General features: G+C 55.5%; 2 protein-coding genes across 4 annotated transcripts; one reads left to right on the top strand and one right to left on the bottom strand.

The window, feature by feature from the left end:
- Positions 1-293: 293 nt before the first annotated feature.
- On the top strand, positions 294-17,381 carry ZCCHC17 (zinc finger CCHC-type containing 17). Of its 3 annotated transcripts, none has more exons than XM_039728979.1 (9): positions 294-430; positions 542-647; positions 1,363-1,420; positions 5,032-5,132; positions 5,214-5,305; positions 6,345-6,445; positions 7,379-7,560; positions 8,304-8,452; positions 15,734-17,381. In XM_039728979.1, exons 2-9 carry the CDS (start codon positions 606-608, stop codon positions 16,167-16,169), a joined length of 1,161 nt encoding a protein of 386 aa, XP_039584913.1. In that variant the 5' UTR covers positions 294-430; positions 542-605; the 3' UTR covers positions 16,170-17,381. The 3 variants fall into 3 exon arrangements, with proteins under 3 accessions (XP_039584913.1, XP_039584912.1, XP_039584914.1); XM_039728978.1 differs by having other exon boundaries at positions 7,376-7,560; XM_039728980.1 differs by lacking the exon at positions 7,379-7,560 and having other exon boundaries at positions 15,734-16,041.
- FABP3 (fatty acid binding protein 3) lies at positions 17,230-20,755 on the bottom strand. The gene is given in 5 exon segments (XM_039728982.1): positions 17,230-17,523; positions 17,636-17,737; positions 19,733-19,905; positions 20,559-20,667; positions 20,669-20,755. Coding segments are annotated over 5 exon segments (510 nt in total). The 5' UTR covers positions 20,741-20,755; the 3' UTR covers positions 17,230-17,469.
- Positions 20,756-25,276: the final 4,521 nt, after the last annotated feature.

Below are 25,276 nucleotides of genomic sequence, written 5' to 3'. Positions count from 1 at the left end.
CGCGGGGGGCCCGGGAACCTTCCGCTTCTGCTGCTCGATCATGGCGGCCGCCGGGCCCCGCCCCCCGCGCCCCATTGGCTGTCGGCGCCGCGCCCGCCGCGCTGATTGGCGGAGCGCCCTGGATGTCCCGCCCCCCGACACGGTGCCGGCGCGCCGAGGATGGAGCGGGGAGCGCGGCGCGTTCTGGCGCGCCTCGCTCTGATTGGGGGAGAGCGGGCCCTGGGTAGCATGGGTGACGCCGATTGGCTGTTGGCCGGCACACGGCAACATTGCGCGCTGTGATTGGCGGGGAGCGCGGGCTCTCAGCGTGAGGGGGGAATGGCGGCTGAGGGGATGGCGCCGCGCTGGTGTTGCCGCCGCCGGCGCTGACGAGTCCGCACCGCCCCGCGGGCTCCGGGAGCAGCCGTCCTGTCCCACCGCGCCGCTCCGGGTCAGTCCTGCGCCGGGCAGTGCCGCTCGGGCCCATCCCCGCGCTGCTCAAGCCGCTGAGCCCCGAGGGCTCCGGGGTTTTCGGGCGTTGATGAAATGTTTCCTTTCTCAGCATCCCGGAGGAGATGCGGTAGCGCGCGGTGGATCCAGCTGGCTGTCGCGGCGCCCGGGAGGCGATGGAGCCGCTCCCCGAGCTCTACTCCATCTTCCAGGGCGAGGTGCGGCCGGGGCCGGGCTCGGCGTGAATTCCTTCTGTGGGTTCGGCGCGGGCCGGGGCCGGGCGCGGGCAGCTCTGCACAGCTGTGTGCGGGGCTGGGGCAGCAGGGCAGGGGGGATTCTGCCCCTCTGCCCCGCTCGGGTGATTCCCCACCTGCAGAGCTCACAATTCCAACAGCAGCAGCACCTGGAGAGAGCCCAGAGGAAACCCCGGAGCTGCTGCAGGGCTGGAGCCCCTCTGGAGCCAGGCTGGGAGAGCTGGGGGGGCTCCCCTGGAGAGGAGAAGGCTCCAGGGAGAGCTCAGAGCCCTGGCAGGGCCTGAAGGGGCTCCAGGAGAGCTGCAGAGGGACTGGGGACAAGGATGGAGGGACAGGACACAGGCAATGGCTGCCACTGCCAGAGCGCAGCCATGGATGGGATCTTGGGAATTGGGAATTGTTCCCTGGCAGGGTGGGGAGGGGCTGGGCTGGAATTGCCAGAGCAGCTGTGGCTGCCCCTGGATCCCTGGCAGTGCCCAAGGCCAGGCTGGACACTGGGGCTGGGAGCAGCTGGGACAGTGGGAGGTGTCCCTGCCATGGCACTGGGTGGAATTTAAGGTCCCTCCAACCCTTCCCTGATTCTCTGCCCATCTCCAGGTCAGTGAGCTGGGCAGGTTTGTTGTGCACATTCTCCCCTCTTTGGGATTTTCTCCAGCTCTGCTGTTTGTTTTCTCCCCAGGTTGCTGCAGTGACAGACTATGGGGCCTTTATCAAAATCCCAGGCTGCAGGAAGCAAGGTTGGTGTCTGTGAAATTATTTCATTGTTGCTGTAGCCAAGGCAAGCAGCCTGCTCAGAATTAAAGGCTTTCAGAAAAAAAAAAAAACCAACCAAAAACAACAACAACAACAAAAAAAAAAAACCAATCACTTTAAAAAAAAAAAAAAAAAAAAACAAAAAACGAAAAAACCCACCCACAAAAAAAACCCCAGAAAATGAATTTTTCCTAAATTAGGAATAAACTTGGAAAGCATTTAGAATCTGATGGACTTTTGCATGATTACCATAGAAGACTCAAAGGAGTTTTTGTTAACTTCAGGATATTTGGGGTGGGATTTTGGTAAATTCTGTGTATTTTGGGGGTTTGGTACCTTCAGAATCTTTTAGTGGAGGTTTTGATAACTAAAATAAGAATATTTTATAGAACCACTTGAAGGTAATGGCAGAACTGTAGAAATTCTGCAGTTTGCCCAATTTCCTCCTTTTAATGGTCAGTGGAAAAGAGTGGAGAAAAAAGACTAAAACAACAAAATAAATGAAACTAAATAAATTAATGAAATGCAGATAAGTGGAAAATCAGATTTAAGCTGTGTTTGTGACAGTGGGACAGCTGCAGGTCCCCAGGAAACCTCTCCCTGCTCCCTGCAGGGTTATGGGCAGGGTTTTGGGCAGGACTGTGGCTGCTGGGGAGGCACAAAGTGCCTTGGAGTGGGGCTGGAACAGCCCAGTGCTCCCAGACTGCTCCTCCTGCATCTGAAAAACACCCATCACCTGTTTCTAAATTGCAAAAGTTTAATAGTAATAAAATGGTTATAACGATAGTTATATAATTAGAGAAATAAAAGTATGGACAATTAGGATTAGGACAATATGAGCCAATAAAAGAAGGAGTTGGGGACTGTCCAGGTACCTCTTTGTGGGTGAAATAAGCCTGAAAAAGGACACACGGGGGATTTGGGGGGATTGAGGGGGAAATGGGGCAGGAAAAGGGGGATTTGGGGTGGCACAGGGGGATTTGGGGTGGCTGAGGGGGATTTGGGGTGGCACAGGGGGATTTGGGGTGGCCGAGGTTACCAGGGGATTAACCCTTAGAAGCAGTGCCTGCTGCATGTTCTTACACCTCATCCCTGATGCACAAATCCCATTCACACAAAGGGAATTATTTCTGGCTGGTCAGTGGCAGCTGCTCCCTCTTCCTCAGGGCTGAGGAGGCAGGAAGAAGTGAATTCCCTCTGACAAGGGATCAGTAAATTCTCTTTATTCTCTGAAAGATCCAGGTGTGCTGTGGCTGCTCTGCTGCAAGTCCCTCATTCCTCTCTTTGAAAAGCATCTTCCACAGCATGGTTTCTATTTGACCACTTTGTTATAACCTCAAACTATCTCTCACACTACTTCAGAAAGTTCAAGTAGCATCACTTTCTAACATAACACATCTAATATTCATTTGAATATTTGTAAAAAGCCCATTGTAAAACACACATTTTTCACACTGCAGAACCCTGCTCTCTGCTGGCAGGTCCCAAATTCCAGCCCAGGTGGGGTGGTGTCACCTGTCCAAGCAGGTCAAAAACTGGAGCACCCTCTAAAATACTTCCATGAAAAATACATCGAATATAATAGTATGATTAACATAATAATATTAACAACATTATTCTATATTACCTAACATAACGCATCTAACATTCATTTGAATATTTGTGAAAAGCCCATCACAAACCACACATTTTTCACACTGCAGAACCCTGCTCTCTGCTGGCAGGTCCCAAATTCCAGCCCAGGTGGGGTGGTGTCACCTGTCCAAGCAGGTCAAAAACTGGAGCACCCTCTAAAATACTTCCATGAAAAATACATCGAATATAATAGTATGATTAACATAATAATATTAACAACATTATTCTATATTATGATTTTTATAATAAGTCATACTATGTAATATGAATGAATATATTATTCACAAATATATTTGCTATTATTTATTAATAAATATATTTATTTTCATAAGTACATTTATTACTTACAGAACCCTGCTCTCTGCTGGCAGTTCCCAAATTCCAGCCCAGGCTGGGGTGGTGTCACCTGTCCAAGCAGGTCAAAAACTGGAGCACCCTCTAAAATACTTCTATGAAAAATATATTGAATATAATAATATGATTAACATAATAATATTAACAAAATTATTCTATATTATGATTTTTATAATAAGTCATACTATGTAATATGAATGAATATATTATTCACAAATATATTTGCTATTATTTATTAATAAATATTTTTATAAAGATATTTGTGTTATAAATATATTTATTTTTATAAATACATTTATTACTTACAGAACCCTGCTCTCTGCTGGCAGTTCCCAAATTCCAGCCCAGGTGGGGTGGTGTCACCTGTCCAAGCAGGTCAAAAACTGGAGCACCCTCTAAAATACTTCTATGAAAAATATATTGAATATAATAATATTAATAACATAATAAAATATATTGTGAATAAATAGTAAATATATTGGGAATAATATATATTTGTGAATAAATATGTTATTCACAAATATATTTGTTATTATTTATTATTCCTAAGGATATTTAGTTTTATAAATATATTTATTACTTGCAGAACCCTCCTCTCCACTGTGAGTACCCAAATTCCCATCCAGTTTGGGGTGGTGTCACCTGTCATAGCAGTTCAAAAATTGGAGCAACCTCCAAAATACATCTATTACTAAAAAATAGATTATTCACAAATTTCTTTATTATTATATATTATTCATAAATATAATTATTATTTATAAAGGTACTTGTTATTTATAAATATGGTTATTACTTGTATTTATTGTTAATATTACAGCTTTACTGGTGGTACCTGCATTATAAACAATAATCAAAAAATAGAAATTCAAAATGAGTTAAAGAAGAAATAAAGTTTTAAAAATAAATTTAATTTATGATAAATATAAATTTAAATTAAAAAATATAAATAACAAATAAATTGACATACAATGTACATATGTACATATAAATTTAAATTTAACCTTTTTAAAATAAATAGTTTTAAAACTCTATTAATAGTGTAAAACACATTCTTCCCACTCCCCAAAGGATTATCTGCTCCAAGCCACTTTGGAAACTGCAAATCTGAGGTTCAGTGGAGAATTGTCTATAGAACAGAAAAAAGGATGAGCAGAGGATTAAATGAACACTAATCAATTTAAAATTTCACTTATTAATTTATTCATTTTATTAATTATTTTCATTCATATTATTATTGAATTTCTTAATTAGCTGTATAAATATTATTGTTTTAGTTTATTACTAATTTTATTACAAATTTCATTAATTTTATTTTATTAATTCTATTAATGTTATTATTTTAGCTTATTAATTTTATTAACTTGTCTATTAATTTATAATTAATTAATTATATTTATGTTTTATAATTACTTTATTGATAATTTATTAACCCTAGTACATTCTTCCCACACCCCTCAGCATTCCCTGCATGCCCTGAGGACCTGCAGGGTGGCAGCACACCTGGGGCTGTTCCTGTCCCCTCTCTCAGTGTGACACAGCTGGGGCTGTTCCTGTCCCCTCTCTCAGGTGACAGACTGTTCCTGTCCCTCTCTCCCATTCCCTGCAGGCCTGGTGCACAGGACTCACATGTCCTCCTGCCCCGTGGACAAACCCGCAGAGATGCTCGACGTGGGGGACAAGGTCTGGGTCAAGCTCATCGGGAGAGAGGTAACCCTAATTAAAGTCAAACACCCTGGGAGTTCATTAGCATCGTTAGGTCATTCATCCTGCTAATTGTGTGGTTTGCAGATGAAGGATGACAAGCTGAAGCTCTCCCTCTCCATGAAGGTTGTTCACCAAGGCACTGGCAAGGACCTGGACCCCAACAACGTTTCCCTTGAGTGGGTAAATCTGAGCAGAACGCAGGGCATGGGTGCCCAGGGGGCACAGGGCATGGGTGCCCAGGGGGCACAGGGGGCATGGCTGCCCAGGGGACACAGGGCATGGCTGCCCGGGGGACACAGGGCACAGCTTCCTATGGGGCAGGGGGCATGGCTGCCCAGGGGGCACGGGGGGCATGGCTGCCCATGGAACACAGGGCATGGCTGCCCAGGGGACAGGGGGCATGGCTGCCCAGGGTACAGGGGGCATGGCTGCCCAGGGGCAGGGGGCATGGCTGCCCAGGGGGCATGGCTTCCACTGCCAGAGGGCAGGGCTGTGTGGCAGCAGCTCTCTGGCCACAGAAAGCAGCATAACTTTGCCAGGCATTGTCCTGGGAAAGGCTGAGAGAAGATCAGAGAAAAGAATGAGAATTCTTATCTTCACTTGCTGCACTTGTTGTTGTGAACATGTGGAATTTGTTATGGAGATTTGTTTACCAAAGGGTGGTTTCTTAATTAACCGGTGTTGATGGTGTTTTGATTAGAGGACCAATTAAGTCTGTCTGTATTGTAACTGTCTATAAAAGCGATGGGTTTCTTAAAAAAGACAGATTATTGATCAGCCTGCTGTGAATCATGGAATCAATGCTAATTATTGCCCGGCCAGGGATGAATGGGATTTTGGGAAGGAATTGTTCCCTGAGAGCTGGGGAGAGGCTGGGATGGAATTTCCAGAGCAGCTGTGCCTGCCCCTGGATCCCTGGAGGTGTCCAAGCCAGGTCAGCTCAGCTCTTTGGGTTTAGAAAGTTTTACTTTGAGAGTATCCTGGTTTTGCATGGGAGACTGTTGTGGGAAATCCAGGACGCTCTCTGTGAAGAGAGCTGCAGCCACAAATGATCTCAAAATTAGTGAAATCTCAAATTAGCAAACCAAAACCACCACACCACATAACCTTTAAAAGCCTCGTGGTCGTACAAAAACGTAAAAGCCTTTTGTTTGTAAAAAATGAGGGATGAAAGATGAGAATGGATTGAAACTGGAGCTGTTTTTGTCCTCCCAGCCAGGATGAGAGGAAGAAACGCAGCTTCAGGGACTACACGAGCCAGAAGATCACCCTGGAGGCCGTGCTGAACACGGTGTGCAAGAAGTGTGGCTGCAAAGGTGGGTCTGGGCTGCTGCCCTATGGCTCTGTCCCAGCCAGGCAGTGACCCTTGGAGGGCTTGTGTCAGTGTCTGTCTTGTGGTTGGAATCCAAAATGGTTTGGGTTGGAAGGGACCTTGAATCCCACCTGATTCCAGTCACCAGGAACATCTTCTACCATCCCAGACTGCTCCAAGCCCCAGGGTCCAACCTGGTCTTGGACACTTCCAGGGATCCAGGGGCAGCCACAGCTGCTGATGTGGTTACATGTGGTTGTAAGGACTGAAGTTTGGTTCCATGTTCCTCCTTTAGAGGAGGGAATTTTTATCACTTGCTACAAAACCAAAAGATTTAATGAAAGTCCCTAAAAAAAATTTAAAAGTTTATTTCTTAAAATCACACCATTTTGGGCTACTGGTAAGGGACCAGTGGAGGCCACAAAGATGATGAAGGGCTGGAGAAATGAGGAGAGAGTGAGAGAGCTGGGCCTGGTTGTTGTGGAGAACAAAACTGAGAGGGAATCCCATCAATCCACACAAATATCCCCAGGGGGTGTCAGAGGATGGTGCAGGCTCTGCTCAGGGACAGGACAAAGACTGATGGCCAGAAAGTGAAACACAACGAGCTCCACCTCACTGTGAGGAAAAAATTCTGTACATGAGGAGTGGCAGAGGACAGGGAGGGAGTGGAGTCTGCCTTTCTGGAGCCATCCCAGCCCCCTGGATGTGTCCCTGTGTCACCTGCTCCAGGTGATCTCCTGAGGTCCCTTCAACCCCAACCATTCTTTAGGTTGGAAAAGAGCTCTGAGAACATCAAATCCAAGCTGTGCTCCATCCCCACCTTGTTCCCAGCCCAGAGCACTCAGTGCCACATCCAGGAATTCCTGGGACACCGGTCCCATTTGAGGTAATTACTCTGATTTTGGTTTTTACAAAGCAAACAAACCTTCAGCAGGTGATCCCACTGTGAACAACCATCAGTGGAAGCTGCAGCTCAGTTGGTGGGACAATGGGACACTGGAGCTGTCTCTTGGAGCTAAAACCAAGTTTGTGCCTGCTGTAATGATGTCCTGCCTGGTTCAGCAGTATGAAGATAATTTTGTGGTGAATTTCAGTAGATTTATTCAAGTTGCTGAGGTACAAAGTAGTTTTTTTTTTGTGCAGGAGTTTTTGCTGTGCCCTACTTGTGTTATTTAGAGGAAATGATTAATGGGGCTCGTGCTATTCTGGAGGAGGTTAATGCTGAGTGTGGGCCCTGTAGTTATAGAGAAATTTCCTTAAAATACTATTTTAAAGGATTATTTCTATTTAAAGAACTATTATGTATAAAACAGTATTTTAAAGAACCCCAAAAATCAGGATTATGCCTATTTCTAGTCTGCTTTTTAATAATGGTGTCTCCTCCTAACAGCAAGTGCCAGCTCTCCAAATTTCCCCTGCAGCTCTTAGTAGGTCAGCTTTGATTTCTCCAGTGTAGAAAGGGTAGAACCAGAAGAGCTGAATTTCTCTCTCTTTGTGGCTTTAGCTCATTTTCTAGGTGCCAATCACACCAATTTACTTTTCCCCCATTCTTTTCTGGACTGTTTAAACCCGTGCAGAGACAGATTTTTACTTGCTGAGACAAGAATATTTTCTCTTTTGCCTAACTAATCCCTCCAGAATGACCTGGGTTATGTTTGTTCCCTGTCCTGTGTAATCAGGGCATGTTCAACCAGCTGAAATTCCAGGATAAAAAATGTCCAGTGTAGATTTTCTCCTTGTGACTGATAATCAAAAGAGCCTTGGCAGCACTTCAGGTGTATGAAATGCATTTGTTAAAAAAAGAACAAAAAGAAAGAAAAGGGGCTGGGTTGTTCCTTCAAACACCTTTTTTTTTCCAGGTCACTTTGCCAAGGAGTGTTTCATGCAGCCTGGAGGAACCAAATACAGCCTCATTCCAGAGGAGGAGGAAGAGGAGGGGGCAGCAGCAGGACATGAAGGGGACAAAAAGATCAGCCAGCCTGAGGAGTCTTCAAAAAAGAGGAAGAAGGTATGAGGTGGCCTCTGGCTGGCCTGGAAAAGGAAATGGGGGATGGGGATTTGCTCTTTAGCTACAACTGAGTTACTCCAGCCAGGTGGTGTGAGTAGCCAGGTGTGGGCTGAGAAGGTGCCTCAGTTTTGGGCAGATTCTGTAGCAAAACAGGAACCTCCTCTGTAGATTTCTTACTGATTCTTAGATTTTCTCCTGTTATTGTCAAGTTCCCTTCAAGCTGGTTTTGTGCTACAACACATAGCCCTCAAAAGATATTCTTAGAGTGAGAAAAAGATGATTGTAGTTGTTCCTGGTCTTTGTGAGGCTCTTCAGGCATTGCTTCAGTCTCCTGAATTCCTGTTTTCCTCTTTTTCCTGCCCTCACACCCTTCTTTGATCTGGACTCAGTGCCCTGCTGGCTCCAGGGGTATCCTGACCCTGCCAGAGCTGTGGGAATTGGGTTTATCTGCACACTCTGGGGGAAAATCCCTGGCTGTGTTTGCACAGGGAGCATTCCCAGGCTCCAGAGCAATTTCTGTCCCTGTGAAAATGGCACCAGATCAGAGACATTTCCCAGGCTGTGTTTGACCTCTGGCTCGAAGCAGGATGAGATAAAATAAAACACAGGTGAGAGCTGAACCTAAGCCAGGAGCTTTTGATGGTCAAATTTATTCAGGAATGAGTATTCACAGAGTCCCAGAGGGTTTGGGGTGGAAGGGACCTTAAATCCTATCCCACCCCTGCCATGGCCCCAGGTTTCCAAGCCCCATCCAGCCTGGCCTGGGACACATCCAGGGGCAGCCACAATCCAGTTCAACACTTCAATAAATAAACAAACTCTTCCATCAGCCCCTTCACAGTCCCACTTTTAATTACTCTTCCAAAGCCCTTTCTCTGTTTTTTCCCCTCCTTCCAGCTCTGTGGCCTCTCTGTATCCCTGGAGACTGGCAACAGGCAGAAAAGACTCAAGTTATTTAAAAGTTTTGGGGAAAATTACACAAAGAAGTGCACAGACAGCTTGTTAACCTACCCCTGCCCATCCACCAGCATGGGGATTCCCAGTGGAGTCTTGCCCTGCTGACACTACAGGAAATGTGGGTCACTGTCCTGAATTTGTTCCTGATTTTTTTTTGCTTTGGTGGATTAATAGCTTTCCTTGAAATCTCGCTTGTTCCTTTGATCTCCCTCCCTTCTCAAGGGTGACATCAAAAGTTGTCAGATGTTTTCCAGAGCTGGAATAATAAAACTTGGAGCTTTTTTGGAGGCAGGATGTGGGATCCTGGGGATGAATGGTTCCCTTGTAGTCTGGAGTGCCTGCTGTGCTCTTGTCTGGGAGCCACCATGTGCTTCCCTGCTTGCCTGGAGCTCCAGGGATTTACAGCATGTGGAAATAGCTCCCTGCATTCAGGGACATCTCCTTGCTGACCTGTGCCCTCCCCTGTGTGTGACACCAGTGTGGCCCTGGGGTTTTGAAATGAGAGGAGGGAGCTGCCAGCTCCCAAGGGATTCCATCTCCACTGAGTGTCAGAGCAGTAAAATTAATATTTGTGATTGTTCAGGGTCAGCATTTTGTGCTTTCCTGGATTTGATGTTTCCTTGCAGTTTCTGGGGTTTTTCTCCTCTTCCCAGAGATTCCTCCAGGATCCTCACCCCCTTTTTTTTGTTCACCTTGCCTTCCCAGTGGTTCCCAGCTCCTGTTTTCCCTCCTGCCTGAGCCCCTCAGTATTCCCAGGCTGGAGCTGGATTCGGGTGGCACTGGTGTGACAGTGACACATCCTTGGGTGGCAGCACTGAGCCCTGTCCTGTCTCCTGTAACCCCTGAGAAAATGGGTGATGCAGGGAGAAGGGGAGAGGCTGGAGGGTGTCCAGGGAAGGGAACGGAGCTGGGAAGGGTCTGGAGAATCCTGAGGGAGCTGGGAAGGGGCTCAGCCTGAGAAAAGGAGGCTCAGGGGGGACCTTGTGGCCCTGCCCAGCTCCTGCCAGGAGGGGACAGCCGGGGATGCTCCAGGGAATGAGGGGAGGGGTGAGAGCAAGCAGCCTCAGGTTGTGCTGAGAGAGGTTTGGGGCAGCCACTGCTCAGCCCATGGCAAGTTAGAAAAAATAGACCTTTAAAGGTCCACATGACAGCCTGACAGCCCAATAACATGGCTGTTCTCCCCATCCTTGTACCTTCAGCACAGGAGTGTGCAGCTGCTCCCTTCTCTCTTCCCCAGAACAGGGCAAGATGGCACTGAAGTGCAAAGTAAGAGCCAGCAAACACTGAGCCACCCTCCCCTGGAGCAGGAGAGGGCAGGGGGATTGCACCTACTCTGACCCCACCTCTGCTTCAAACCACTCCTGGCTTCCCTGCCCTCTCAGCAGTCTGGGTGTTTTGAAGATTTATGGAGGGGTTCTGCCCCCTGCCTTTGAAGTTTTTGCTCCCTTGTCTGCTTTTCCCTTTATATACCCCACTTGGGATTTTTCCCAAATATCTCCTATCCAGATATTTGGGAAAAACCCTTCACAAAAAGGGTTGATAGAACTGTCCTGGCAGTGCTGGAGTCCCCACCCCTCCTAAACCACGTGGAGGTGGCACCTGGGGAGGTGCTGGGGCCACAGCTGGACTGGCTGGTCTTGGAGGGCTTTTCCAACCTAAACAATTCCAGGACTCCATGGTGCTGTGCCAGGGACGAGCCCTGGGGCTGTCTGGGACAGCTGGGCAGGCCCAGGCTCCGTGTCCCTTCTCCTGCTGGGGTCACAGGGTGAAGGAGCTCCTGTGGGAACAGCAGTGTCCCTGCTGGGCTTGTGTGGGAGGCAGGAGGCTGGGAATGGCTGAGCCCTTCTCATCCTGCTGCCTTTGTCCTCCAGGAAAAAACCTGCAGTGCTGACTGAGGGATAACCCCTTGCACTGAAATGCTCCAAGTTTATCCCATCTTCTGTTCACACAACCTCAAATTTGGGGGTTTGGATCCATTTCAGAGTTCCTTATGAGCTTTATTCCACATGGAACAGCTCATCCCTGAGGTGGTTTTGGGTGGCCTTTGGGATTGGGGCTTTTTTATGACTTTGATGCTTTTTTCCTCACCTCTTCAAAGATTTCCAGATCTTCATGTTAAAACCACACCTAAGTGTGTTTGTTCTGTGACTTGTGGCTCATCCAGCCTTGGTCCATCCTCAGTTTTACTGGTTTTACTGGTTCTGGCATTAAGAGACCACAGCCTTTCACACATTGTCTTCACTGAAATTTTTCTGAATCTGGCTGTCTTTATTTACTGGCTGGGTTCTTCTCCTCAGCTTCATTCTGACTGCTCCTCCAACAAAGGATGCAAAACCACCTTTAGATTGGTGTAATGAATCTTGTTTGGAATGAAATTGGCTGGTGGAATGAGGATAAAGAATAAAATTAAGAAGCCTAGAAGGATTCCTGGCACACCCCTGGGGATGCAGACAGACATTAGGAATCCATTCCAGTTTTTCACAAGGATAAGACACTAAGTCTTGGAATGGGATCTTAACTCCTCAGAAGGGTCTGGTGAAAAATATTTCAACTTCTTGGACAGTTCTGGGCACTCCCCTCTTATCTCAACCCCAAATACCTTTAGGAGGAATGAGCTGTTGAACATTCTGAGAGCACAGCCTGGAGCAGTTTCCTCACAAAGGACAGCCTGGAGTGCTGGAGGGGCCCCTCTTGGAGGAATTTCTGGAGCAGTAGGGAAGGAGTTCCATGAAAACCAGCACTCAGGCTCCAGCCCAGCCTGCTGCTGTCCTGGCAGCTCCAGCAGGGGCTTGGAGAGAGGTTTTGGAGCAATTCTGGTGTGCTAATTGATAGGTGGGGCAGGATGTGCAAGGAACCATGAACTGCAGCTCTGTGTGCTGGGAGCCCTCTGCACTGAGAGCTGCTTGGGCCAAATCCTCTCCAAATATTGCCCCAAAATGCAGTGTTTGGGCTGCTGGGTGTGCCCTGAGCTGAGCTGGGTGTGCCAGAGCTGAGCTGAGCCCCATCCAGCAGGGCTGGAGGGCACTTGGCAGCTCAGGGTGTCCCTGCAGGCACAGACCTGGGCTTTGTGGGCAGTCCCTGAGCTGCAGACACCCCCTGGTGACCTCAGTGCTGCTCCCTCAGGGCTGGGCTGCTGCATTGAAGGAGAGGTCTGGGGCAGGATGCTGCTCCTGCAGGAGGATTTTGCAGCAGCTCTGCCTCCTGCTGCTGAAATTCATAAAATCATGGGATGGGTTGGGTTGGAAGGACCTTAAATGCCATCCAGTGCCACCCCTGCCATGGGCAGGACACCTTCCACTGTCCCAGGGTGCTCCAAAGCCCTTCCAGCCATGGAGCAGCCATTTTTCCTCTGGGAATGCTCAGCTCTCCTTGTTTCCTGCTGCACTTCCAGCCCAGGCTGTGCTGATTTGCTGCACTGGAAGAATCAGAGAATCCTGGAATATCCAGGTTGGAAAAGGCACACACAAGGATCACTTAGTTCAGCTCCTGGCCCTGCACAGGACACCCCAAGAGCCCCACTGTGTGCCAGAAAAGGGATTTGCCTCTCTTGGAGTGATCTTGGCTGTTAGAAGCTCCCAAAAAGGTGGGAGTGAGGGTTTGTTGATTTTTCCAGCCAGCACAATGCCCATGTGTGCTTTTTTGTCCCCTGCTCCATCCCCAGGAGCGTGTGTGACATCCTGTCCTGCCTTCAGCCCTCACATCCTGAGAAAGTTTCCCAAGCTCTGGAATGAAGCTCTTGGTTGTGAAGGTCCTGTCAAACTTTCTCACCATGTGCACGGGCTGGAAAAGCTTGAGAAAATTCTCCTTGCTGCATCCCCTTCTCTGGAGGATTTAACTCCTTCCCATCCTCTTAGGACTGGGAGGATTTGCTTCTGCCTCTCCTCTGTGGATCAGGGAGTTTTGATGAGTCTGTTGTTACCCCACAGGAAAATAGACTCAATTTTGGATGACATTATTTGGTGTTAGGGAGCTAAAATGTGCCAAGGGTCTGGTGGGTGTGGAGCCACTCCATCCTCTGCTCCCTTCCCTGGAGTCCCAGAGGACTCTGCTGGATGCTCAGCTCTGGGTGTTGTCTTTGTTCTTCCAGCTCCCTAAAAAAGCTGTTCTGTTTGATTAAAAATCAGCTGCCAGCTCCTTTCGTTTTTCCTCACCTGGCAGCCTGGGCCTGGTGCTCGGACACCCAATCCAATTTGGGCACAGGTGCTTAAAAGCTGGGTTAGTCAGAGCTCTGAGCTGAGCTTGCTGGGCCACATTCCTCACTGGGGCTGTCTAAACCTGTCCCAGGGCTTTGGTCACCTCGGTTGCCATCTCTGCTCCCTGAAACCCTCCTTGGCTTCTCTGCTTGAGTCCTCAAATAGGGCAGAAATTCCTGATCAGCCCCTCTGGAGCCAGGCTGGGAGAGCTGGGGGGGCTCCCCTGGAGAGGAGAAGGCTCCAGGGAGAGCTCAGAGCCCTGGCAGGGCCTGAAGGGGCTCCAGGAGAGCTGCAGAGGGACTGGGGACAAGGATGGAGGGACAGGACACAGGGAATGGAATTGGAATGGAATTGAAATTGGAAATGGGGAGATTTGGTTGGGATATTGGGAAGCAATTCCTGGATGTGGAGGTGGAGAGGGGCTGGGCTGGAATTGCCAGAGCAGCTGTGGCTGCCCCTGGATCCCTGGCAGTGCCCAAGGCCAGGCTGGACATTGGGGCTGGGAGCAGCTGGGACAGTGGGAGCTGTCCCTGCCAGGGCCCAGAGGTGGAACTGGGTGGTTTTGCAGCTCCCTTCCAACCCAGACCACTCTGTGACCCTCAGAGCCTTTTGCCAGGAGAGTCTCTCAGGGACTGGCTGGCCATGGCTGGAGTTGGTGGATCCTTGCTGGAGCCTGCAGAGGTGGAACTGGGTGGTTTTTCAGCTCCCTTCCAACCCAAACCACCCTCAGAGCCTTTTGCCAGGAGAGTCTCTCAGGCACTGGCTGGCCATGGCTGGAGTTGGTGGATCCTTGCTGGAGCCTGGTGCTGCTGTGCTGGGGCAGAAATCTGCAGCTGTGCATTGACCATGCAAGGTGCAGTTGTTTTAGAGGCACATTCAGCTGCTTCCCTTCATTTCCAGAGCCAAGGTGAAGGAACACCTGAGTTTTTGCAGGATGGACTTTGCCAGGCCCTTGGGAGCTGCTGGCAGCACTCCTGCTCCCTGCTGGAGGGGAATGCAGGGGATGAACCCTGGCATCAGTCAGATCCTCTCCCCAGGCCTGTGTCCTGATTAAATATCCCCAAATTGCCATCCTGCATCATTAAACACTGCTGGTCTGCCTTGGGGTGATCGCAGTGCCCCCAGGCCTGACCTCAGGGTAATCCTGCCTGCTGCTTTGTCACAAATTGGAGAGTTTAGATCCATTTCAGAGCTCCTCAGGGGCTTTACTCCAACACCAGCTGTTCTCCTGCTGCAGCCAAGGGTCACTCTGGAGCTTCTGGCTCAGGGCTTTGCAGAAACACAGCATGAGGGAGAGAGCAGCAGAGGAGGGTGGAAGAGAAGTTTGGGAACAGGAGGGTGTGTGAAGGAATCAGCAGGAAGGGGTGCAGTTGGGATGCAGAGGGAATTGGGGAGCAGGACAAGGTGCAATGGGAAGATGAGCAGGTTGGGGTTCAGGAGAAATTGGGGAGCAGGAAGGGGTGAAGAGGAAGTTGGGAAAGAGGAGGGGTGGTGAAATCTTTTGGGAGGTTGTGCAAGGAGCTGCATCTTGCAGGAGGGCACTGACCTCGTCCTGCTCCAGGGAAGCTCCACTGGGCTCTGCTGCCCAGAGCTGGGAGTGTTTGGGTGCTCCAGTGCTCCTGTCCTGCCAGGCTGGAGCTGGTGCTGGGCTGGGGCTGTAGGGATGGTGCTCATGGCTGGTTTAGAAACCAAATTTTTGGGCAAAAACGCTTCGTCCTTCCAACTTTTATTAATAAAGAACAGTGGAATAATGGAATGAGAGCAAGGACTCCTTCCGTGACTTATCCAGTGTTTTCCAGCCTCGGATTTCCATGTTGCTGCCCCTCTGCTCCGATTCCTGCCGTGCTCTGTGCCCTGCCCTGATGGAATAATGGAATGAGAGCAAGGACTCTCCTTCCATGACTTATCCAGTGTTTTCCAGCCTCGGATTTCCATGATGCTGCCCCTCTGCTCCGATTCCTGCCGTGCTCTGTGCCCTGCCCTGCAGCTGAGGGTTGGCAGTGGTGGTGAGCTCCTGCCTCCTGAGGCACTGTGCCCTTTCCATGCAGGAACAGGCCCAGAAAGGCTCGTGCTGCCCTGCTGAGCACCAGGGCGGGCATTCCCACATTCCCACTCTGCTGTGTTTTCCCAGGAGAAGAAGAAGAAGAAGAAGCACAAGGCCAGGCAGTCCTCGGAGTCGGACTCGGCCAGCTCGGCCTCGGACAGCGACGGAGCTCAGCCCTGCAGCAAGAGGCCCAAGCACGCCAGGAAACCCAGCAAGGCTCCCAAGAAGAAGAAGAAGAAGCACAAGAAGTAGCCCTGGGGCGAGCAGGGCAGGCTGGGCTGCTGCCACGGCATTCCCTGGTGCAGCCAGCAGGGACCAGCAGCTCCTGCTCCAGGGACAAGGAGTTTATTTCAAAGTAACGTGTGCTGTTACAGGTGTTGACCTGGCTGCGAGCTGTCCTCTGTCACCTTGGGCACAGGCTGCCCCTTTGTCCCACAGCTGCTGCCAGCACGGGCTCATGACACCCTGCAGGGCACCCCTGCTGTGCCACAGCCTGGGCACTGCCAGGTCCCAGCTCCTGTGACAACAGGGGGACAGCAGCCCTGCAGAGCTCGGGGTGGCACAGCCAGGCCCACAGCGTGCTGGGGACAGGGTTTGGTGGGACCTCAGCCCCCTGGCACAGAGCTCGGGGTGGCACAGCCAGGCCCACAGCGTGCTGGGGACAGGGTTTGATGGGACCTCAGCCCCCTGGCACAGAGCTCTGGGCTGCAAACCTGCCCCGGCTCCCTCGGTCTCTGCAAACACCAGGAGTGGAGGAGCAAGGAGCAAATGGGGGAGTGCAGATACTGGGAGTAAACATGGACTGTGGAGTGTTTGCTGCCTTGGAAAGGGATGGAAGATAAATCTCTGCTCTCTCCAGCTGCACTTTGTACTGGCTCCTTTCTTCTGTCCCCTCCACACTTCATCTTGGGCAGGGGGAGAGCAGCTCTGGCTGCGTGGAGACGGGAAAGGGTTTTTTTTGGAGTTCTGGCTGCTTCCCCAGGTTCCCTGGGGTGGGAAGGGGGTGTGTGGTGAGGTAACCCATAGGAGAAGCCTTCTGCAGGGAGCATAAATCTTGTAACTGGAGCTGAAGGTCAGGGGAGGGGATGGCAGGGGGAGGGTGCCAGGAGCAGCTCGGCCCTGCTGGGACAGATGTGAACGGGGAAGGAGCCGCCCCTGCGGCCTCTGGCTCTGCAGGGAGCTGGGAGAGGCAGCTGTTGGTGTGGCACGAGAGTTGGGACTGCTGCTGCAGCCTCCCCTTTCCCTTTTCCTTCCCTGTGCTTCCCGCCCCGGCTCCCCAAGGCTGCCTCCCCCTTTGGGGCCATTTCCCTTCCCCAGTCCGGCCACAGGCGCTCAGGACCTTTGTTCCAGGGGAGCCTGTCCCTCTGCGGGGGCTGGGGGGCTCCTGCCCTGGGGGATCGGCCTGGCTGGGAGGGGCATTCCCGGAGCGCACATGGCCAGCCAGAACTGAAGAACTGATCCCCGCAGCGTGGAGAGGAGGCTGGCATGGGCTGCTGGGACCACTGGCCATGAACCCCATCCCTGCCGTCCCCGTGGGTGGGCACGTGCCAAAAACGCCTTTTCCCGAGTAAACCGAGCACAGAGCTGTAACAACACCTTTATTATTTTTCCATGTGACTTTTCCCACTATCAGTTAAAAAAGAACCCAACAACAAACCACGAAACCACCCCCCGAGCCCCTGGAGCCCCTGCAGGCGCCGGGCGGGGCAGGGGCGGCCCCGGTGGGGCAGCGGCTCCGAGCCCAGGGAAGCCGTGCCTGGCACGGGGCCAGGAGGTGGGGACGATGTGGCACCGGGTGACAGGCAGGGGACCTGGGACAGCGTCTATGTCGCCTTCTCGTAGGTGCGGGTGGAGACCACGTTGCCCATGGTGAGAGTCTGGGGGCAGAGAGGTGCGGGAGTTAGTGCTGCCCTGGCCAGCTCCGAGCTGAGCTCTTCCCACTTCAAACCATTTCTGAGTGGGAAGGTCAGAATAAAACCAGTTCCTTACCAGGACTAATTTCCCATCCTTCAGCTCCCGGACCAGCGAGGTCTCCTTCCCCTCCCACTTCTGCACGTGGACGAGTTTGCCTCCATCCAGTGTGACCAAGGACTGCAGGGAGGGATTGAGACCCACAGTTACTTTCCTCTCGGGGGTTTGTCCCTCAGAGGGGACCCTGGAGCCCCGCAGGGCTCGGGATCGGCCTGGAGGTGCAGCAGGGATGCCGACCTGGCACCATCCCCGCCCGGCTGGGTCAGCCGCGCTCAGCCCAGCCCGGATCCTGCACTGGCTCACGGCCTCGGCTGTCCCCCTGTGACCGCAGGTGCCACCGGCACGGTCACCCTGCCCTCCGTGCCCCGGGGCCACCCGGGCCTGTCCCGGCCGCGCTCCCAGGCGCGGCTCACCGGCTCCGGCGGGGACCGGAGCGCGGGGCGGGGATCGGGGATGGGACCGGGGCTGGGACCGAAGCCTCCCTGCCCCGCAGGGCCCGCCGAGGGGTTTGGAGCGGCTTTTGGGTGCAGCGGACGCGCCTGTGCTCGCCGCGCTGCTGTTTGCACAGCGCGCTGCTGACTCAGCCCCCGGAGCCCGGCCCGTGCCAAGGTTACGGTGACAGCGCCGGCCACGGCACGCAGGGCGGGGTTGGTCCGGGACAGGCACTGGCACCAGCGCTGGCACCGCCTGCCTGTCCCCATCCTGCCCTGTGCCCCCCACCCTGCCCCTCCTGAGCCGGGGGCTGCCCCTCGGGTGCCCCCATGGCTGGGCTCTGTCCGGAGCTCAGGTGAGCCCCAGCCCCAGATCCCCACAAGGCTCCGGGTGCTCCCTCAGACCCCACTTCTCCCCATAGCTGGGCCCCCTCACTGCTCAGCTGTCCAAAAGTTTGGGTACCCGCAGGGTTTGGGTGCCCCACAGCCAGAGGGCAGGGACGGATGGAATACTGGGGAGAAATTCCTCCCTGGGAGGGGGTGAAGCCCTGGCACAGGGGCCCAGAGCAGCTGTGGCTGTCCCTGGATCCCTGGCAGTGCCCAAGGCCAGGCTGGAGAGGGCTTGGAGCACCTGGGACCTGGAAGGTGTCCCTGCCATGGCAGGGGTGGCACTGGATGAACTTTAAGGTCCATTCCAATCCAAACCGTTCCATGCTACCTTGGGTGCCCCACAGCTCCTGGCACCCCACGGCTGACCCCATCCTGTCCAGCCCCGTGCCTCGGGCAGCCGTCCCGGCCGCGCTGCCCATCACGCGCCCTCTGGCCCGGCCGAGGGACACCCCAAGGGCACGTCCCGGGCTGTGGCAGGAGCCGCGGGCCGGTCACACGTTCGTGCTGCTTGAACAGCGGCCAGCAGCTGGGGCGGGAGGGGCGCGGCGGGGAGGGAGCTCACACTCAGCCCCTTCCCCCAGCCTCGCTCGAGCCCAGCCCTTTGTGCTTCCTGCTCTGGGGCCACGAAAGGGTTTTGTGGCCAAAGAGCCCCCAGGTTCCTCCCGAGGTGCCCCCCGCGCTGGGTGTGGGGCCAGCTGCTGCGTGCACGGAGCGGCAGCTGGAATCTAGGAAAAATCAGGAGCTGGGCCATTCCTGTGAGGGAAAATGTCCCTGCAGGGTGGGAGAGGCCAGGAAAGTCACCGCTCTCCCCCAGGTGATTTTTTCCTTGCTCTTACAGGGAGGAGCAGCCTGGCCCGGGAAGTTTTGAGCTCCCCAGGGAGCCGCAGCCCTGGGATGAGCCCTTGGGATTGTCCCGGTCTCCATCCCTGCAGCCCTGCCCGCTTGGGAGGGCACAGAGGGGAGTGGGCTCAAAAAGAGAGGTGGTGGCCTTCTTCCCCCGGAGCAGGGACACTTCCACCGCCCCACCACGGCCGCCGGCCTCCTCTTGAGCAAGCTGGCGCTCGCCCCGGCTCTTGCTCAACCTTCCCGGCAGCTCCGTCCTGCCCCGGGGCACCCCCGCTGCAAAACGGATTCGGGGGGGCTGCCTGGACGGGAGCAGGCTGGAGCAGCAGCCCCGGCGGGCACAGAGGTGCTCCTCTCGCAGCCAGGATGAGCCCACGGGCTGACGGAGCGACCCCCGCAGCCCACGGAGCCTTTCGGGGGTGCCACGGGCGGGGCGGGGCTGGGGGCTCACCTTGACGTGCCTGTCGTCCGCCGTGGTCTCGTCGAACTCCTCGCCCAGCTTGAAGGTGATCTCGGTGTTCTTGAAGGTGCTCTGGGTCTTCACGGTGACCTTGTCGCCGTCCAGCTCGATGATGGTGGTGGGCTTGGTGAAGCCGGCCACCTGCCGCGTGGCGAAGCCCACGCCTGGGGACCGAGGGGTGAGGGCGTGCGGAGGGGCACGGGCGGCCACCAGCCCCTCCGCGCCCCCGAGCCCTTCCTCCCCGTGCTGCTGGAGGGTGAGCCCCCAAACTGCTGCCCGTTCATGCTCCTGGGGGGCTCCGTGCGCCCCCGGGGCCGGAGCAGAGAGGGGGGGCAGGAGGGATGGATCCGGGAGCAGCACGCACCCACCCTGAGCTGGGTGAGGGGGGACTGGTGTCTGTCCCCCCTTCCCCGCCCTGCTCTGGGCTGTGGGACTCCCCCTGACCATGCTGGGGCTGGCTGATGGGGGGCTCGGGGGCTGGGGAAGGCTGGGGGGGGGGTCCTGAGAGACCCCAGGACCCACGGGGGCCATCTCATCCCTCCACCCTCTGCCAAGGGCTGCCCCCGGGGGGGGCACGGGGAGAACGCGACCCCTCACCCAGCCTGAGACCCCCTCACCCCGCCCAGCCCCGCGTGCACAAAACCCCGGAGCCCCCCTAAACCCCCCACGGCGGCAGCAGCGACCCCCCCTCCGCCTGCATCCCCCCCAGCCAGACCCCCGTGGGGGGCGGGAGTTCACCAGGCAAACTGGGGGGGCACGATAAAAACAAAAAAGGGGTGATGTGACTGTAAGCCCGCTCCCAGCCTCGCCCACTCACCCAGCGCCTTCATGTACTCATCGAAATTGTTGGTGTCCACCAGCTTCCAGGTGCCCACGAAGGCGTCAACCATGGCGAGGGGGCGCGGGGGGGCCGCAGACACGCGGGGGTCCGGCCGGCTGCGAGCGTGGCACCGCCTGCAGCTGCTCCGGCCCCGCGGCCGCCTTAAATAATGTCCTCATCACATGATTGGAAAGAGCACAACGCGCTCCAGAAATACTCCCGGCAGCGCTGCCAGCGGCCACCCCGGCCCGGCCACCCCCCCCGGCCACCGCCCCCCGCCCCGACCCCCGGGCTGGGCACAGCCAGGGGGGCACTGGGGTCGTGAGCCGTGCCNCGGCCCTGGTGGGGGTGGGTGGCGGGGGGCCCGGGGGCTGGGGAAGGGGGGGGGGGGGGTCCTGAGAGACCCCAGGACCCACGGGGGCCATCTCATCCCTCCACCCTCTGCCAAGGGCTGCCCCCGGGGGGGGCACGGGGAGAACGCGACCCCTCACCCAGCCTGAGACCCCCTCACCCCGCCCAGCCCCGCGTGCACAAAACCCCGGAGCCCCCCTAAACCCCCCACGGCGGCAGCAGCGACCCCCCCTCCGCCTGCATCCCCCCCAGCCAGACCCCCGTGGGGGGCGGGAGTTCACCAGGCAAACTGGGGGGGCACGATAAAAACAAAAAAGGGGTGATGTGACTGTAAGCCCGCTCCCAGCCTCGCCCACTCACCCAGCGCCTTCATGTACTCATCGAAATTGTTGGTGTCCACCAGCTTCCAGGTGCCCACGAAGGCGTCAACCATGGCGAGGGGGCGCGGGGGGGCCGCAGACACGCGGGGGTCCGGCCGGCTGCGAGCGTGGCACCGCCTGCAGCTGCTCCGGCCCCGCGGCCGCCTTAAATAATGTCCTCATCACATGATTGGAAAGAGCACAACGCGCTCCAGAAATACTCCCGGCAGCGCTGCCAGCGGCCACCCCGGCCCGGCCACCCCCCCCGGCCACCGCCCCCCGCCCCGACCCCCGGGCTGGGCACAGCCAGAGGGGCACTGGGGTCGTGAGCCGTGCCCGGGCTCTGCGGGGCACGGCGGGGAGGGGGCGCTGAGGCGGGCACGGGGGGCGTGTGCCCAGGTGGTGCCGTGGGTGCGTGGGGAGGGGCAGCTGCTGCCCCTGGGCAGGACGTGGGGACAGCGACAGCGGTGATGCCCTTTAGGGACACGAGTGGCGGGGGGCGGGGAGGTTGGCGGGGGGAACTCAGGTGGTGCCGTGGGTGCGTGGGGAGGGGCAGCTGCTGCCCCCGGTCAGGGCGTGGGGACAGCGACAGCGGTGATGCCCTTTAGGGACACGAGTGGCGGGGACAGGGGAGCTGAGCTGGGGAAACTGAGGCACGGGGGTAGGGAGCTGGGGAAACTGAGGCACGGGGACAGGGAGCTGGGGAAACTGAGGCACGGGGAGCAGGGAGCACCGGTACGGGTGTGGGAATAAATCTGGGGACTCCATGAGAGTGTGGGGACATGTGTGACACCCCCTCAATTCCGTGTGTCTGTGGGGACACATGACCCGGTCCCTGCTCGGTGTGCCTGTGTGTGTGGGCACTTGTGTGACCCTGTCCCCTCCCCGTGTGCCTGGGGACACACGCGTGTGCCAGCAGTGGTGCTTTGGGTGCCAGGGGACGCTGGGGACAGGGCCAGGCACGGGGCTGTGGGACCCCCAGCAGGTCCCCCCCGTCTCCCCGTGCTTTGGGCTCCAGCGCATCCCCAGCCCCTTCCCAGCGTGGGTGGGGTCACCCCTGGCCATGGCATTCGGTGTCCCCTGTCCCCAGGGGACAGTGCCCCCTCCTGCCCCCGGGTCGTGGAGGGACCCAGCTGGGGGCTCAGGTGTCCCTGAGCCCCGTGGCTGCAGCGTGTCCCCTTGTCTTGGGGACTTCGGGGTCAAAGGCACCACGGCCGTGAGGGACCGGGGACACCTTCTCCCTGTCCCCGTCCCCTGTGTGACATCGCAGACACCCAAAAATAGCCAGAACTCGTGTTCAGCGTCCTCCTGCTGACACTGCCACCGAGCAGGACCCCTCACCTCGTGCCCTGGGGGCACAGGACCTGTCCCCGTGGGATGGGTGTCCCCTGTCCCAGCTGGGACACCGGGCAGGGCTCTGCTTGCCAGGGCCACAAGGACAATGTATTCCCCAGGGAGACAGAGCCCCCATGGCCTGGGGGGACACAGAGGGCAAGGACTGTCCTCTGTCCCTTCACCTGGGTGTCAGTGTCCCAAACCTGCCCAGCCCTGTCCCCTTGGGTGCTCCCCCTACAACGGGACTGTGAGATGGGGGCAATGACAGGAACGGCTGCCCCGGCACGGGGACACCCCAATATAGGGACACCCCAATATAGGGACACCCTGGCTCAGGGACACTTCAACACAGGGACACCCACTGACGGGGATACAAAGGCATGGGGACACCCCGGAACAGGGACACCCACTGACAGGGACACACAGGCACTGGGACAGCCACTGACAGGGACACCCCAACAGAGGGACACCCCGGCACAGGGACACCCACTGACAGGGACACACAGGCACTGGGACAGCCACTGACAGGGACACCCCAACAGAGGGACACCCCGGCACAGGGACACCCACTGACAGGGACACACAGGGACACCCTTCCACAGAAGCACCCATGCAGAATGACACCCGGGCACAGGGACACATGGGCACAGGGACACAGGGACACAGGAACACACGGGCAGAGGGACATTCAGGCACAGGGACACCCACTGACAGGGACACACAGGGACACCCTTCCACAGAAGCACCCATGCAGAATGACACCTGGGCACAGGGACACATGGGCACAGGGACACACGTGCACAGGGACACACAGACACAGGAACACACGGGCAGAGGGACATTCAGGCACAGGGACACTCGGGCACGGGGACACACAGGCACAGGGACACCCACATGGCTGCCCCTGCACACCCACCCACAGGAGCACCCATGAACATGGCCACCCACTCACCTGCAGGGATTCACACACACACACACACACAGAGGTGTGTGCCCATGCCCTTGAGTGCCTGTGCCCGTGGGTGCCCACACACATGGATATCCACACATGGATGCCCATGGATGCACACGCACACACATGCATATAACACACATGCACACACACAGGCAGGAGCACATGCCCACAAATGCCTGTGTAAATGTGTGTCCATGACCATGGATGCACACACACACACACACACACACACAGACAGATACCCACACAGATGTCACTGCATGTGTGCACGTACACACATAGCCATGCACACACACACAGATATCCCTGCACACGCACACACGTGGATGCATACAGCACATGGATGCCTGTGCACGTGGATGTCCATGCACATGGGTGCACACACACACACAGGGATGCACACAGAGATATCCCTGCACATGCACACACACACACACATGGGTGCACACATGAGTGCACACTCATGGATACACACACACATGGGTGCACACACACAGATGGATGTGTCCCTGCACACACACACACACACAGAGGGATGCACACACACAGAGCACACACACACAGGGACGCACACACACACATGATGTGTCTCTGCACACACACAGAGCACACACACAGAGCACACACACGTGGATGTGTCTCTGCACACACACATGGATGCACACACACAGAGCACACACACAGATGCACACACACATGGATGTGTCTCTGCACACACACATGGATGCACACACACAGAGCACACACACAGATGCACACACACGTGGATGTGTCCCTGCACACACACATGGATGCACACACACAGAGCACACACACAGAGCACACACACGTGGATGTGTCTCTGCACACACACATGGATGCATGCACACAGAGCACACACACAGATGTACAGACACACGGATGCACACACACACAGATGTCCCTGCACACGCACACACACACGGATGCACACACACATGGATGCCCGTGCACATGGGTGCCCGTGGATGCCCGCACACAGGGATGTGCACACACGGGACTCCATGCCCATGAATGCCCACATAAACGAGTGCCCGAGAGCACACAGATGCCCCCACACAGCGATTCCAATGTGCGGGGGTGCCCATGACCCTACACATGGATGCACACACTCATGAGAGCCCAAGACAATGTAAAGGGGTGCCCACACCCACAGATGCCCTGGCACACGGACACCCACACCCAGGGGTGCCCCTGCACGCGTCCACTCACCCAACCCTCCCTCCCAGCCGGGTCTGCCCTCCCGAGGTGCCCAGGAGCCCGATGGGGCCGGGACACCGCGCGGCGCTGGGGACGGTGGCCCCTCCGTGGCCCCGCAGGGCTCTCCTGGTCCGCGGGTGGCGGCCAGAGGGGACACTCACCCAACCCTCCCTCCCAGCCGGGTCTGCCCTCCCGAGGTGCCCAGGAGCCCGATGGGGCCGGGACACCGCGCGGCGCTGGGGACGGTGGCCCCTCCGTGGCCCCGCACGGCTCTCCTGGTCCGCGGGTGGCGGCCAGAGGGGACCCGGGCTGCGGGAATCCTTTGGTGGTCCCACAGCGACAGCTATAGGTGACCGACCGGGATGGGCTGGGCTGGGCTGGGCTGGGCTGGGCTGGGCTGGGCTGGGCTGGGCTGGGATGGGATGGGATGGGATGGAACAGGGGCTGGAGGGGTGGCTGATGCCTTGAGAGCCACCCTGGCCATGGTTAAGCAGCTC

The sequence above is a fragment of the Passer montanus genome, unplaced genomic scaffold, assembly GCF_014805655.1.
Source record: "Passer montanus isolate IOZ18808 unplaced genomic scaffold, ASM1480565v1 scaffold68, whole genome shotgun sequence".
NCBI lineage: Eukaryota > Metazoa > Chordata > Aves > Passeriformes > Passeridae > Passer > Passer montanus.
The sequence above is the reverse complement of the archived record's forward strand: the minus strand, read 5'-3'. Positions and strand labels throughout refer to the sequence as shown.